Genomic DNA, 14,772 nt, shown 5'->3' with positions numbered 1-14,772 from the left:
GAGACCCTATACCTTAGCCATCACTTAAAGACAGAGTGGAAAGGAAGTGAGAGGTTTTGCCCTATTAAAAGATCGGTGTATGTTGTGTTTTGGATGCTAGTGTCTCTATGTCCTTACCAAGCTTTTTAAAGCTTAATCAGCAAGAGTGCTTGGTCAACCAATTTTAAAGGAAAGGCCAAATTGGTTGACAAATGAACTCTTGCTAAGGAGTTTTCCTAGAAGATCTCTTTAATATGTGTTTTTTCTTCCTTAGCAACAATAAATTCGATTTTGAGATTACATGCAGACTTTTGTATTAAGTCGACGTGAAATTACAGTTGACCTGTTTAGCTCACCCAAAAAAGAAAATTACTATAATAATAAATGTTATTTTCTATAGTGCCTTTAAAAGTAGCATCTCAAAGCGCTTCATAAGAATAAGATCAAATAAAAAAAACATACTATTATTGAATAATATGATAATATATTGAATAATCTAAAGTATTATTATTATAGTGTATCAAAAATATAATAATACTAATCGTATTATTAATCATATTGGACAGAATTGATACTTGCAATTGAGTGCAACCTCTGCCCATTCAAATGTTTTGTAGTTGTAACTCGCCTGAATGTGGTTGCTGCAATAATATAATAATATTTCTATTTTATATCATATTTATTTTTGCTTTTTATCATATATAAAAAGCCTGTGCTACATAACTCTTTTTTACATCATTTTTTTTTCTTTTTTACATCAAAAACCCTTTTGTGAATGCCTTAAACTATTTTTCATATAAACACCCTGTCAGTAAGTGTGTCCGATGTTGATTTGGTAAATGCCTGGATAGATTTATATGTTAGATTGATTAAAATTGATGACTTCTGATGAATCTTTTTGACTGATTCATTTAAAGAAACTATTCAAGAGTCATTTGGTTGTGCTGTGAATTGAATGTATGTTTGTTTTGTTTGCATTCGAGTGAAGACCTGTTCAGATCGCAAACCTAGGTAGAAGAAACATCTTTGGCAATATTGATACTTGCAGTTGATTATGCAAGTGCCACCTCTGCTCAATAAAACTTTCCTCTGCTTTGTAGTAAGTCACCACCTGAGTGCTGTGTCGGGTCCATGCTGATTTTTCTGCCTTAGCAGAGAAGCAACATGATCAGATCAGATTTCCGGCTACACGCTCGCTCTCACAGGACACGCACACACACTCGGGTCAGAAAGTGATGACCCCAGTGCTGGGTGGGCTTACAGTAAAGGCTTTTAAAAAGCCGGGAGAATGAGCAAAAGGGGTATTGTTTAATGGCTTTAGGGGGTCTTGCATGCTGACCGTGTGCAGAGCCGGAGCAGATGTGGCCCCTACCACGTCGGTCACCAGGGGCCGTGTAGCCTGATGTCTGCCCCAAACTGAACTCCGTGGCACCTGCTAACAGATGGCGTTCGTTTTATTTTACCCTCTCTGTGCGACAGCACCACGTAATAACCCGTGTTCGGTTATTGAGGCAGGCACTGGGGTTTAGCAAATTCATGCTACTCAACTGATGAATCATTGGCTATTTCCTGTCCAATACATAAATACAAGAGGGATGGAAAGTATGCTAAGGATATATATATGTGTGTGTGTGTATATATATGTGTATATATAACTTATTTAACTATACATATACATATTTGGAAAACAATGTCACAAAATAATATAATACATTTATTTAATATATAATATTGTATAAAGGTTTGCGTATTAGTTGAAATTGTCTTTTTTTCAGTAAAAATTAGTTATAGAATATAGGAGGCATATGTATAATAACGCACTTTTATTTAATTTTCCCTATGAGAAAAATAAATATTTATTTAAAATGTTTAAAGATTATTAATATTTGTACTAACATTTTATATATTTATATTTATTCGTTTAAATTAAAGTATTTATTTAATTATTTTAAATGTAGTGGATGCAACTTTTCAGTGTCTTGTTTTCAAGTAAAATGTCAAAAAATAGTATTAGTATTATATCATATTAATATTCTAGTTTGTAATATAATAATATTCTTACTAACATTAATATTCATATTATAAAAATGTTCATTTAATGTTGCACTCATAAATTAAAGGTGTCCTTGACCTCATTAGAGAGGCTATGGCTGTAATGTTCCTCTTATCGAATAAAAATGAAGTTCTGCTCTCTTGCCAAAGATACAGACATTGTTTTGACGTGGTGACACTTTCACAGCTCCCCAATTTTAATTTTAAAGACCAGTCATTAGTGTGTACATCTTGATGTTTGCATCAATGTGGGAGGCCTCAGACATGTGTCCCATTCCTGTGCTATAAATAGAGAGGATCTGATTTAGGCTGTTTTGAAAGGAGATCCTTCAGGGGCTTTAGGGATCTTCATCCTCACCGTATCGGCCCTAACACTTAGCCAGATTAATTTCTGAGTGCATCTGAGAGATACGGTCTTCAACAATGTCTCCACTTCCGCTCGCAAACCAGCGCTAAGTGCTACCATTCAAGCTGAAACCGGAAACAAATATGCTTTCTCACAGCCTGACTGTGAGTTTTTAAGAGGTGGAAGAGTTACACCTCTGCCCTGCGTGAATGTTATTCTATCCCAGAGTGCCACTCTGCTTTAAAAAGCACCACTTCTCTGCCTTGTTTTCTTTCTCTCTCTCTTTTTTCTCTTACCCTTTCCTTATTTTTCTCAAAATGGCTCTCATTGAATAACATCTAACATCTACATGTGTTTTTACTTATGTGCACAGAAAAGGTTTTCACACAAAATTGCATAGTGCTGTCTATCAATTTAAAAATAACAAATTAATCACACATTTTTCTATAGTTTATCACAATTAATAACACCTAACATTATTATTGTAGTCATTTTACATTCAATTTTATTTAAAATATTTGTAACAACTTTTAATTTATGTGAACTTAAAACAATCGTCACATAAACCCATTATAATAAATGTCACATTTACCTGTGCCCTTTAAAGGGATAGTTCACTTTGAAATTAATCTTTGATATGTTTTAGCTTACCTCAAGTGCATCCAAGATGTAGGTGTCTTTGTTTCCACAGTATTTTCAATTTTGATATTTTTAGGTCAAACCATTCTTGTCTGTCAGTCATATAATGGAGGTATATGGGGTCCACGTCAAAGAGCATGCACAGAGAAGTCCAAATTAAACATGATTTAATGACTCGTAAATGTAAGTACACATTGATGGCCTAAGACACGAAACGAGCGGTTTGTGAGAGAAAACTAACAGTATTTATATCGTTTTTACCTCTTGTAATCACAGCCAAGCGCCGGAAAGCCCCGGAAGTGATTTCTCGCGCGTGTACGTCACTCATTGTTTACACAGAGATTTCAGAAGTGTTACCCTTCACTGTGAAGATATAAACATATTTAGATATACAGGAAATTGCAATGGAAGATGATTTCGATATATCAACAGACAACGTTGATTTTTTTTCTTTCACAACCGCGCAAGAGATCACTTCCGATACTTCCCGCTTGCGCAGACCGAAGCGCCCGTGCCTTCACATCATTTGTACGTGGCTGTGGTTACAAGAGGTAAAAATTATATAAATACTGTTTGTTTTCTCACACAAACCGCTCGTTTCGTGTCTTAGGCCATCAATGTGTACAAGTCATTAAATCATGTTTAATTTGGACTTCTCTGTGCATGCTCTTTGAGGTGGACCCCATAAACCTCCATTATATGACTGACAGACAAGAACGGTTTGACCTAAAAATTTCAAAATTGAAAATACTGTGGAAACAAAGACACCTACATCTTGGATGCCCTTGAGGGAAGCTAAAACATATCAAAATTAATTTCAAAGTGAACTATCCCTTTAATATATCAGAGCTCAGTGTTAAGATTTTTTTTCTATTGGCCCAGTCAAAAATGCACAAAAAAATTATTGTTCTACGGGCATACTTTTGGCATACTTTTTGGTGAGCACGCTGTCTGAAACGGCTTTCTGTGCGCACGATTGTATGTTTATGTGCGTGTCGCACAGATAGGAGTACTGCATTCTCTTTTGTGTCTTATTGCACTTGAATGGTTTAATTTAAGCATTTGCATGAATAAGAGCGTGATATTAGTGTTGCTATCACTTGATGGTGGATCTGGTGAACAAGCCAAATATTGATTTTGAAGATTGAGAGTGATACTTTTGAGAATATGTGTAAGAAAGACTCGTATTTAAGGGTTAAATGTGTGCAGGGCGACAAGCTTCAGTCTTGTGGTGAGCGCTTGGCATTAGTGAATGAGACCCAATATCTATTACACACACACACACTGTTCAGATTCTGCCTGTCGAAGTATACAGAAGGCAGTCTGTTAACTGCTCTGCTGCTCAGCGTTCTCTGCAATCACTGTTTTCTCTGTCAGCGTTCGCTCTTTAATGGCCTGCTTCTATATCAGCTCCCCCTCTTGTGCCTATAGGAAATGTGCCCTGCTTTTTTTTTAGTATGTTAACTACAAAAAATAAACAAACAGACACCTCTCGGTCCTCGCTTGGTCTGCTCTCTCTGCACTTGTGGGCCTGAAGGGCTTTGTGTTGTTTTGCTGCCAGGATGATCAATGGCTTGTTTGTGAGACTGGGGAGAGATGGCCCTGACCACACAGCCGCAGCGAGTGGGGGGAGATTATGGAGGAACGTTGGGCCGGTTGGGGAACGCTGCAGCCTGCACCTGTCGCTGAGTGTTGCTGGGGGTTTAGCTGGGCCAGAGAGCCGGGCACCGCTTCACAGGAAGCCGAGGCTTGTTTCTCAACCTTCTCATGACACGCACCTCCTCCTCCTTCTACCCATAGTCGCGGCCTGGGCTTGTGTCACCAGCCAGGAAGAGGATAAACTTGGCTGTTTTTGTGACAATCATTTAGATTTTTTAAAATGACTTTACCACTTTTATTCAGCAAGAATGTTAAATTGATCAAAAGCGACGTTATAATGATTTATAATAATACAATTCATTCTATTCATCAAAATATCTTGAAAATGTGTATAAGTATCCTTTTTTGTTTTAGAAAACAAGATTAAGCAGCACAACAGTCTTTCACATTGATAATAATGAGATGTGTTTTTTCTTGAGCAGTAAATCAGCAAATTAGAATTAAAATTCAACTTTGCCATCACATGAATAAATTAGATTTAAAAATGGAAAACAGTTGATTTAAATCATAATAATATTTGTACTGTATTTGAACTTTATTTTTGACATGAGATCTTTCAAAAACATTTAAAAAATCTTACCGGCCCCAAAGTTTTGAATGGTTATGCAAAGATATTTTTACATTATTTACAAATTAACTACATTTTCTTTGAATTTTATGAATTTTCATTCATCTTCTTTTAATAAACAACACATTTTTAAAACTTTTTTTTGTGAATTTTTATTAAATATTCTGTAAAATAATTCTGTTTTCGTTTAATATACACATTTCTGGAGCTCAGTAAATATTGTGTAATATCAAGGTTTATTTCATTACAGCAGCTTTGTGTGTATATACAATTTGTTATCATTTGAGTAAAAACACTACACAAATAAAACTAACTCACCTGTCACTTACACACTGATGCTCAAACCACTGATACTGGCTCAAGATTCAGTCAGGTTCTATGTGTAAGGTCTAAAAGTGTGACCTGTCTAACTCCACAAGCTTGTCAAGGATTTAAGGTAGCAAATTCGCTCAGTCCATAGCTCCCACTGTCAGAAATGTGAGGGCGGGAACATGTGCTGCCTGCATGCTTGGGATGACTGAAAGCCTAGGCTGATGATGTCATGTATCAATCTTCCTGACTCATCATTTTGTCTAATTGAGCATTGAATCATGGGATAGGGAGAGGCCCTTTCCCTCCCTTAACTGCCTGACTCCACATTCCACTTTAATCCTGAGCTAATACTGCCTAATTCTCCAGCACACGATCACACCACCCCAGAGGCCATGATTGTACACACACGCTACAGCCAACTACTCACCAAAAACTTGTCCACTGTGGTTCCTTACTCACGTACGCTCACGCAACCCCTCCACGTTGGTACATCACTGCACCCTGCATGCTACTTGACTCATAATCGCACAGGCATAGTTTCGGCTCGGCCCACACAGACGCTGACCCACTGGGTTCAAACGCCCATCATTTGATAATCTTTCAGATTTGTCAGAGGTTGGCACACGTGCTCCGACATAAATAGGGAGCAGATTCTTTTAGTGTTTCAGAAACATATGGCATTCCCGAATGAATTTCTTTTTTATTGAATCAAATCTGCACTGCTCTGCAAATGTGGACTGATTCCCAATATAAATGACTCTTATGTGTTGGTTCTTTTAAGTGAGTAGAACAAACACTACCATTCTGAAGTTTAGGATCAGTAGGCAACTTTATATTTATATATTTAATATTTATATATACTGTATATATATATATATATATATATATATATATATATATATATATATATATATATATATATATATATATATTTAAGCAGCACAACTGTTTTTAACATTGATAATAATGAGACACTGAAAGACTGGAGTAATGATTCTGAAAATTCAGTGTTGCCATCACAAGAATAAATTACATTTTAAAATATGTTCAAATAGAAAATAGTTATTTTAAATTGTAATATTTCACAATGTTCCAGTTTGTACTTTATTTTTTTGTCAAACTTAGTCAAAGACTTCTGATCACAAACTATGAAACTGAAGTTAATGTGATTCTTTGTATTTTGTAAACATTTATTATTTTATTTAGTATATTTTTCTTTATTTTTTAAAAGATTTCAGTATTATTGGCATTTTATTAAATGTATTATGTGACCCTGGAACACAAAACCAGCCACAAGTAGCACGGGTAAATTTGCAGCAATAGCCAACAATACATTAAATGGCTCAAAATTATCGATTTTACTTTTATGCCAAAAATCATGAGGATATTAAGTAAAGATCATGTTCCATGAAGATATTTTGTAAATTTCCTATACCCTAAATATTTAAAACATTTATTTTTGTAAAGTGAATGCAGCACAATCACAAACATAAATGAACAACTTTAAAGGTGATTTTTCTCAATGTTTAGATTTGTTTTGCACACTCAGATTCATTAAATATTTATTTTATTCTAAATATTGTCCTCTCCTAACAAACCATACATCAATGGAAATCTTATTTATTCAGCTTTCAAGTGATGTATAAATCTCAATTCCAAAAATATAACCATGTGACTTGTTTTGTGGTCCAGGGTCACATTATTATTAGTAGTATTTATTGACATCATAATTAGGTAATAGAATGGGGGGATTTTTTTTAATATATATATATATATATATATATATATAGACCATTTCACAAAATGTAAACAACACTGGTCCAGAAGCACTTCCTGTTTCAGTTTTTTAACACTACATAAAAGCTGGGATAAAATACAACCAACAGAACATTTAAAACTGAATCAAAAAGTTAAACAAACATCTTTAAGATGTTTTCTTTACATGTGAAATAAAGAAAACAGTTACAAACTGAAACAGGAAGTGCTTCTGTACCAGTGTTGTTCGCATCTTGTGAAATGGTCTATATATGTCACTTTAGTGTGTTTTGGGCAGTTTCTGTAAGTTTTGCATTCAGTTGCTAAGGCTGCTTGTTGCTATGCCGTTTTTGTGATGTTCTGAGATGTTGCCAACCTTTAAGTCTTCCTGGTATTCTAGTCCCTAGATATGACTCAGATTCCTTCAATGAAGGTCTGATCACTTAAAGTAATAGCGCACCTCGTTTCCGCTTGGCTGTAGTTATGGCTGAAAGAATTCATTCCTTTTGCATCCTCTTCCTCCATCTCTCGTCCGACACCTTCACCTCCATCAGCAATACAGTCAGCCCTGACGACACGTCATCCCTTTTTAAAGGGTGAATCACCAGCCATAGTTCACATCTGTTCTCAGCTCAAAGAACCTAACCAGGGAAAACAAGCAATTACCGGTGGGCTTTTTCAATCAACTCTTTGGCGAGTCAGCTGGGGGGGGCTTGGGATGGAGGGAAGGTGGGCGGAGGAGATAATTAGACGTGGTTAAAAATATCCCAGCTCATTGTCTCCGCTGTCCCACATCCTCAGATAAGTATGTGGCTACTGGCGCAAGAATCATGTGCTACTGGGAGGAATGTTTTGAATGCTTGAGATTGTTGCGTGCAGCTGAACGGCTGCTGAGACTCACATGACCGGGGTCGACATGCTTAGTAGAAGCTGTTTGTATGTTTTGACTTCTCAGGACAAGATGAAGATGCTAATAGCTAGCCACGTTTCTAAATCATGTTCATTCTCACACTTTACACATGCATTTTCACATTTGTTTGATCAAATTAATGTATTTTCATGGTTTAAATGCTTTCCCCCCCAAAAAAATGTACTTGTAGTCCCTCCAAATATTGAATCATTGATACATACTGCAGTTGTTTGTTTCTGCCTATATCTGAATATGTACAAGGTTGGTAAAATAACAAATATTTATACAATTTCCTGTTTCTGCAGCCTTCACTTCCTGTCCTGTATACTCTATCCAGTCAAGCAACCCATGAGGCCGTTCACCTCCTCTGCAGGATGTTGGTCTTTGACCCAGTAAGTGTTCTTGATACTCTATTCTCTTAAACTTAAGATTACAAGACCATATATATATAATTTTTTTTTATCTAGAGAGCTATTTTGTTTAAAATTATATTAAAATGGCTACATTTATTATTTAAGTTAATATATACAGTGTATATATAATATGTCATTTCATTTTAAAATATAAGTAAATTAATACATGTATTTCTATATTATTAAAATGAAATTTTATTATGTAGAGTATATATTTTTTGATATACAAAATATTAAATAAAATAATATGATTTTTTATAGATTATTAAAATGAAACTTTTTTTCTGTTATTAATAATTCAAAATATTTTATATAATTTATATTAATTTGTAATATAAACATTTTATTTTCAATTTAAAAAATATCAGTAAAATAGATTTTGAAAAGGAAATTTGCAAATCAGAGCAATTCTGTTCCCCAATCCAGTCGAAGCGGATCTCTGCGAAGGACGCCCTGGCGCACCCGTATCTGGACGAGGGGCGTCTGCGCTACCACACCTGCATGTGCAAATGCTGCTACACCACATCCTCTGGCCGCGTCTACACCAGTGACTTTGAGCCTGTCACCAACCCCAAGTTTGACGACGGCTTTGAAAAGAACCTGACGTCAGTTCGGCAGGTCAAAGGTTAGCGCGACCCTCTCCCCTGTTGATGGTGATTCATTCAGCTCTATTACGCATTGTGCTGATCACAGTGCATTTTACACTACACGTGAGCCAATTGTTCCTCTATTAATCTACACTTTTATCCTGATCCACCTTCGGTTTGTAAAAACGACCAATGTAAGAACTAAAGGTCTTAATTGGACCTATTTGAGAGAATAGGCCCATCATGTCACTGCATGTTAATCAAAAGTCTTGCTGGGCGTCTCCTGCTCCAGATCCCCTGCTGCTCCTGTTGTTTTTCTGCCTTGTTTTCACCCTTCATTCGGGGCCCCTGGATCTGTGCTTGCCTTCCACTGTCAGTGGGTATTAGTGAGAGTCTGTCGCTAAAAGCAGGCTTACTGTGCTGTCGGCTCAAAATAACTCTGCCCTTCACCCTCCCTCCTCATCCTCCATCCTGTGTGCAACGTGTTTCCACTGGAGGATTAATCGGTGCGGATGGAGCCGACCGCCTAGAGACCTAAAAAGAGCTTTAGGGTAGGCAGCCGTGTTTGGAAAGCGAGGGGAACCCCTTTTGGATCGGCACACGAGTTTCCACGTTGCCAGAGCTGGTTTAAGCTTAACAGCTCGTCTACTAAATTAAAGAGTGCAGCGTTTTAGAAGATATTACAGATATTAGTCTGCCTGTGGCATATTCCTTCAAAATCAACTCTTTGACCTGAAATTTTACTGCTAAAATAGATCTTCACTTCGTTCATAGTTTAGATTTGGAGTCCTACTCTGTAAAGAGTGTCATCCAAGCCAGTTACATCGCTCCACCTTCTTTGTTACAGGGAATGACAAACTTGTCATTTTTGTTTAAACTATGCCTTTAACAGGTAAACAGGTTTAGCTTGCTGTATACTTGTTGGTTCAGCCAAAAATTAAGTTCCAGTCATTAATTACTCACCCTCATGACGTTCCAAAGACCTTTCATCTTCAGACCACAAATGAAGATATTTTGATCAAATCCAAGAGCTTTCTGACCCCCCCATAGACTGCAACGTTATTACCACTTTCAAGGCCCAGAAAGGTAGTAAAGATGTGGTTAAAATAGTCCATGTGACTACAGTGGTTCAACCTTAATTTTAATGAAGTGACAAGAATATCTTTTGTGTGCAAAAAAACACCCAAAAATAACGAGTTTGCTCAACTGTGTTCTCCTCCGTCAAAAAAATCTGTCATCATTTTACTCACACTCATGTTATTCCAAACCCATATTTTCTTCGACATGAGCACAGGAAGAAATTTTGAACCATGGTTGCATGTAACTTTTAAACTGTTATTATTTACAACTGCAACCTGTTATTATTGCTTATTTCTCATCATCCTTCCTCTTTTTCCCTCACTATAGAGATCATTCATCAGTTCATCCTGGAACAGCAGAAGGGGAATCGGGTACCACTGTGTATCAACCCCCAATCCGCTGCCTTCAAAAGCTTTATCAGGTGAGTCCTCCCTTTTTTTGTTCATACTCTTTCATTTTATGGGTGAATCTCAAGATCAAATGTTCAGGTCATATTTACAAAAAAAAAAAAAAAAAAAGCTTTTCCAAAAAGTGTCGGTTCATAAAGATTTTAGATATACTGATTTAAATAATATATAATTCATTTGTATTTAATATATATATATATATATATATATATATATTTTTTTTTTTAGATAATAATAAATATTATTATTTTTCACATTACAAGAGCCGCTGATAATTGTGAGCGTGATCAGTTTTATGAAAATAATATAACAGTGCAAAGAATTTATTTTATTATAAATGAAGAGTTCAGATGCAAAAGCCTCTAAATGCCTTTTGAAATTTTCTTCTTTAATGATGATTTTTATCAAACTTGTATATTTAAGTTCAGTAATTTCACTTAAATAACAATTAATAGGTAATTATCATTGCCATTTAAGTGAAATCACTGAACTTAAATATACAAGCTTGATAAAAAATGATCATTCTAGAAGAAAATTTCAAATGGCACTTAGAGGCTTTTGCATCTGAACTCTTCAAATATACTTTTTATTTAAATTTTGTGAGATTCACCTTCATTTCAATGTTCCTAACCTTAGTCTTAACAGACTTGAAGTTGCCATTGCCAACAAGCAATTATTTCATATTTAGGCAAACTTTTGACATAAAAGAGTGTTTAATGTATTTTCCAACTATTACTTTAGATATCCTGATGAATCTAGTGCTTTTCAAGTATATTATTTTATTTATTATCTTATTTTCCAGTGTCTCAACACTAGATGGAGACATCACCTTATCTTAAAACAAAACATAACAAACCCCTTTCTTTCTTTCTTTCTTTCTTTCTTTCTTTCTTTCTTTCTTTCTTTCTTTCTTTCTTTCTTTCTTTCTTTCTCTTTCTTTCTTTCTTTCTTTCTTTCTTTCTTTCTTTCTTTCTTTCTTTCTTTCTTTCTTTCTTTCTTTCTTTCTTTCTCTTTCTTTCTTTCTTTCTTTCTTTCTTTCTTTCTTTCTTTCTTTCTTTCTTTCTCTTTCTTTCTTTCTTTCTTTCTTTCTTTCTTTCTTTCTTTCTTTCTTTCTTTCTTTCTTTCTTTCTTTCTTTCTTTCTTTCTTTCTTTCTGTCCACAGCTCGACAGTAGCTCAGCCCTCTGAAATGCCTCCATCTCCTCTAGTTTGGGAGTAGCTGAGGACGGCGGAGAAGACGGCGTTGATAACAGCGGCGGAGGACGTCCCTCCCGCGTCCACCCTCGTCCCCCACGGACTACTGATCCCCAGGCTTCCCCAAACCTGCGTAGCATTGCACTGGAGTCTAGGACTAGCCATGTCGCTGATGTGTGTGTGTGTACTGTAATACTTACTAAATGGGAGTTCATAGAAGCAACCACTGCTGATGAGTTCAAGCGGGACACGGGAAGGGTGGGCCTGGTCACGGGGGGTCCGTTCGTACATACCCACTGCTCTGTAGTAGTATACTGAAGGTTCGCGCTCGTGAACCCATACTTTCGGCAGACGAAGTCGACCCCTGTGGACTTGAATGTATTTTAAACAGCAGGGCAGCAGAATCTGCGCCGTATCCCTGAAGGAAAACTCTTCACGACTATGTGTGCGAGTAAATCATGCTTTATTTATTCATGGAAACAGAAAGTGCAGTGCTTCATGTAGTATGGAAAGATTTCGTTGGTGTTTTTTTTTTGTTTTTTTGTTTTGCTCATGCTAGAACCTTACTGAAAACCAGGGCCAGCCCTAAAGGTCTTCGGTAATAGCATATTCATTAGGCCAACCCACATAAATTTGTCCCGGGCCATGTCAATTTTAGCGACGGCCCTCGTAAGAACTGTGACCACTCGTTCGGCTCGAGTGAGCTGCTCATTGCGTTTATTTCCTGCAACGGCGGTGTGATTTTTATGACTTTCTTCCATCTGTGCTGTCATCTGCGCTCTTTCTCTATCCTTTCTTTCTCTATCGATCTATCTTTGTTCGCATCTCGCTTTCCTTCTCATATTCAACTTTCGTCAGTAAAAGCAAATCAGTATTCTTTAGCGCAGCACTTGGCAGAGATACTGATTCATAGATACTGTTTCATAGGTGATGTGGATGTGATGTCAGTATTTAGTACTTCGGGTGGGTGAGTTACTGAACGGCACAGCGGTTGAGGATCCAAAGCATGCGACGTTGGCTCGAAAACGAAATGCTCGTGCATAAAGGGTTTATTTGAAGCAAAGGAGACTTGGTGTGTGTGTGTGTGTGTCCAGAAATCTTGCAAGTGCTCGTCTCCTACCAAGACTGAAAACCCAACTAGCATGTAGCGACATAATAGGGTGGTTGTTCTCAGATGACCTTCGAACCCTGCTCTCCCTGATGGAGTACCTAGAATAGCATGCAAACCAAATTAAAAGCCTAAAAACTAAAAAAAATCTAAGAAATTAGATAAATAATTGGTTGAAGTGTTGGTCAACCAAATCATTCCTTAATTGCAATGGTATATTACCAAACCTTGTCCTTGAAGACAAGTGATGAACGCCATTGTGAGTGCATGTGTGGACCCGTGCATGTTTATAACTGACTGTGGCATCACGCTGTGTATGTCAGTTCAGTGTCGTCTTCTTTGACCCCCCCTTCAAAAGCTATTTTTCTGTTGAAAGACTTGTGGAGAGGATGGATCTGAAAAGGGTGCCTGGGAAGGGCATAGGTTGTGTGTCTGGAAAGCAATTGGAAGTCGTTTTCACTCACTGTACCATGCTTAAGTTCCCCATAATGCTTTCTGCAATCTCTTACTAAAAGTAAACAAATGGAAAATATTTAATATATTTTTAGATAATTATTTTTATTTCTTCCTCAATGTGCTATGGCATGCTTTCCCATGATCCACTGAGTATGGTATGTAAATAAGCGAGTAGCAGGTAGATTTCAATAGAAACACAAAATCTACAAAAAACTTAAACAAACGACATTCAAAAAAAATCGCCAAACAAAAAAAAACAAAAACAACAACTATGTAATACTGCTGTATAGAAGTTCAGTTAGCCTACACATTTTTTGGGGCTGTGAAATTTTATTTTATTTTTGAGACTTGCATATAATTGTACATATTTTTCTCTCTCTCTCTCTCTCTATCTCTCTCTCTCTTTTCTCCTTTTTATTTTCCCCCTGCACTAGAAAGTGTAGACAAAGAAATAATCCAAAACAGTATAAGTACAAAAACAAACAAAAACACATAACCAATTATGTTAATTGTGTCTTGTGTGCTGCAGAGCTGTGGATATGAGTATTGAAGTAGAGCCCTTTTTTAATTATTGTTATTATTAATTTCCTTTAAAGAAACACTGAACTGTTTGTGTATATGTATATAATGGATTCACATTGTTGGTCTCTACCTCTCGAGCTCTCAATGACTTGGTTGTTTACCTCCACGCTTTTATTTTTATGTGGAGATTTAAAACTTGAATGTCCCTTCCGACTTTTATATTCCTATCAAACCCTGTATAAAGAAATCAAAGTCATTACAATTGCGATTGGTTGGAGTTGGTTCCCATCATCATATCCTTGTACAAAGTACCATATTCTCACCCCAGTGTTCTCTGACTGTTAGATCACACAGCATACCTGTCCTGCGAGACAACCTAAGATAATTGACATGGCATCCTTCACCGAGAGACATCGGATGAGATGAACGTACAAAATATGTGGCAGTTTTAGAACGTACAAGAAGCAGGCGTGTCTGAGATAACGTGCGGATTCAAACTGAGCCTGTTCGAACGGGCCAAAAGGGGAAGGTAGTACTGCACTTGCTGTCGAGTTTTATAAGGAGGTTTGAAGTTTATACTCAGAGTTAATGGTATTTGAATACATTTTACGACACATGTGACCATAACATAAAATTCTATGCCCTGAAAGCCGAGGAGATGATTCTTAGGGACCGGAAGGACTCTGTGGATGTGTTCTGTGTTTTGAAAAATCACCGGTCTCTTTTCAGAGTGTAGATTTGAAGTACAGTGGTGAAGCTCATTAAATGTTGACATTTAAAAAAGCAA

At 36.6% G+C, this 14,772-nt stretch overlaps 1 protein-coding gene across 1 annotated transcript in view; it reads left to right on the top strand.

Annotated features, from left to right (window-relative positions):
- The window catches only part of nlk2 (nemo-like kinase, type 2), a 74,573-nt gene extending 59,801 nt beyond the window's left edge, over nt 1–14,772 (top strand). The window contains exons 8-11 of the mRNA XM_039662917.2: nt 8,526–8,612; nt 9,060–9,258; nt 10,628–10,721; nt 11,870–14,772. Coding sequence (XP_039518851.1) covers nt 8,526–8,612; nt 9,060–9,258; nt 10,628–10,721; nt 11,870–11,924 — 435 coding nt within the window. The 3' untranslated portion in view covers nt 11,925–14,772. The remainder of the gene's footprint in view (nt 1–8,525; nt 8,613–9,059; nt 9,259–10,627; nt 10,722–11,869) is intronic.

Source organism: Pimephales promelas, chromosome 16 (genome assembly GCF_988280905.1).
Source record: "Pimephales promelas chromosome 16, fPimPro1.hap1.1, whole genome shotgun sequence".
Taxonomy (NCBI): domain Eukaryota; kingdom Metazoa; phylum Chordata; class Actinopteri; order Cypriniformes; family Leuciscidae; genus Pimephales; species Pimephales promelas.
The sequence above is the reverse complement of the archived record's forward strand: the minus strand, read 5'-3'. Positions and strand labels throughout refer to the sequence as shown.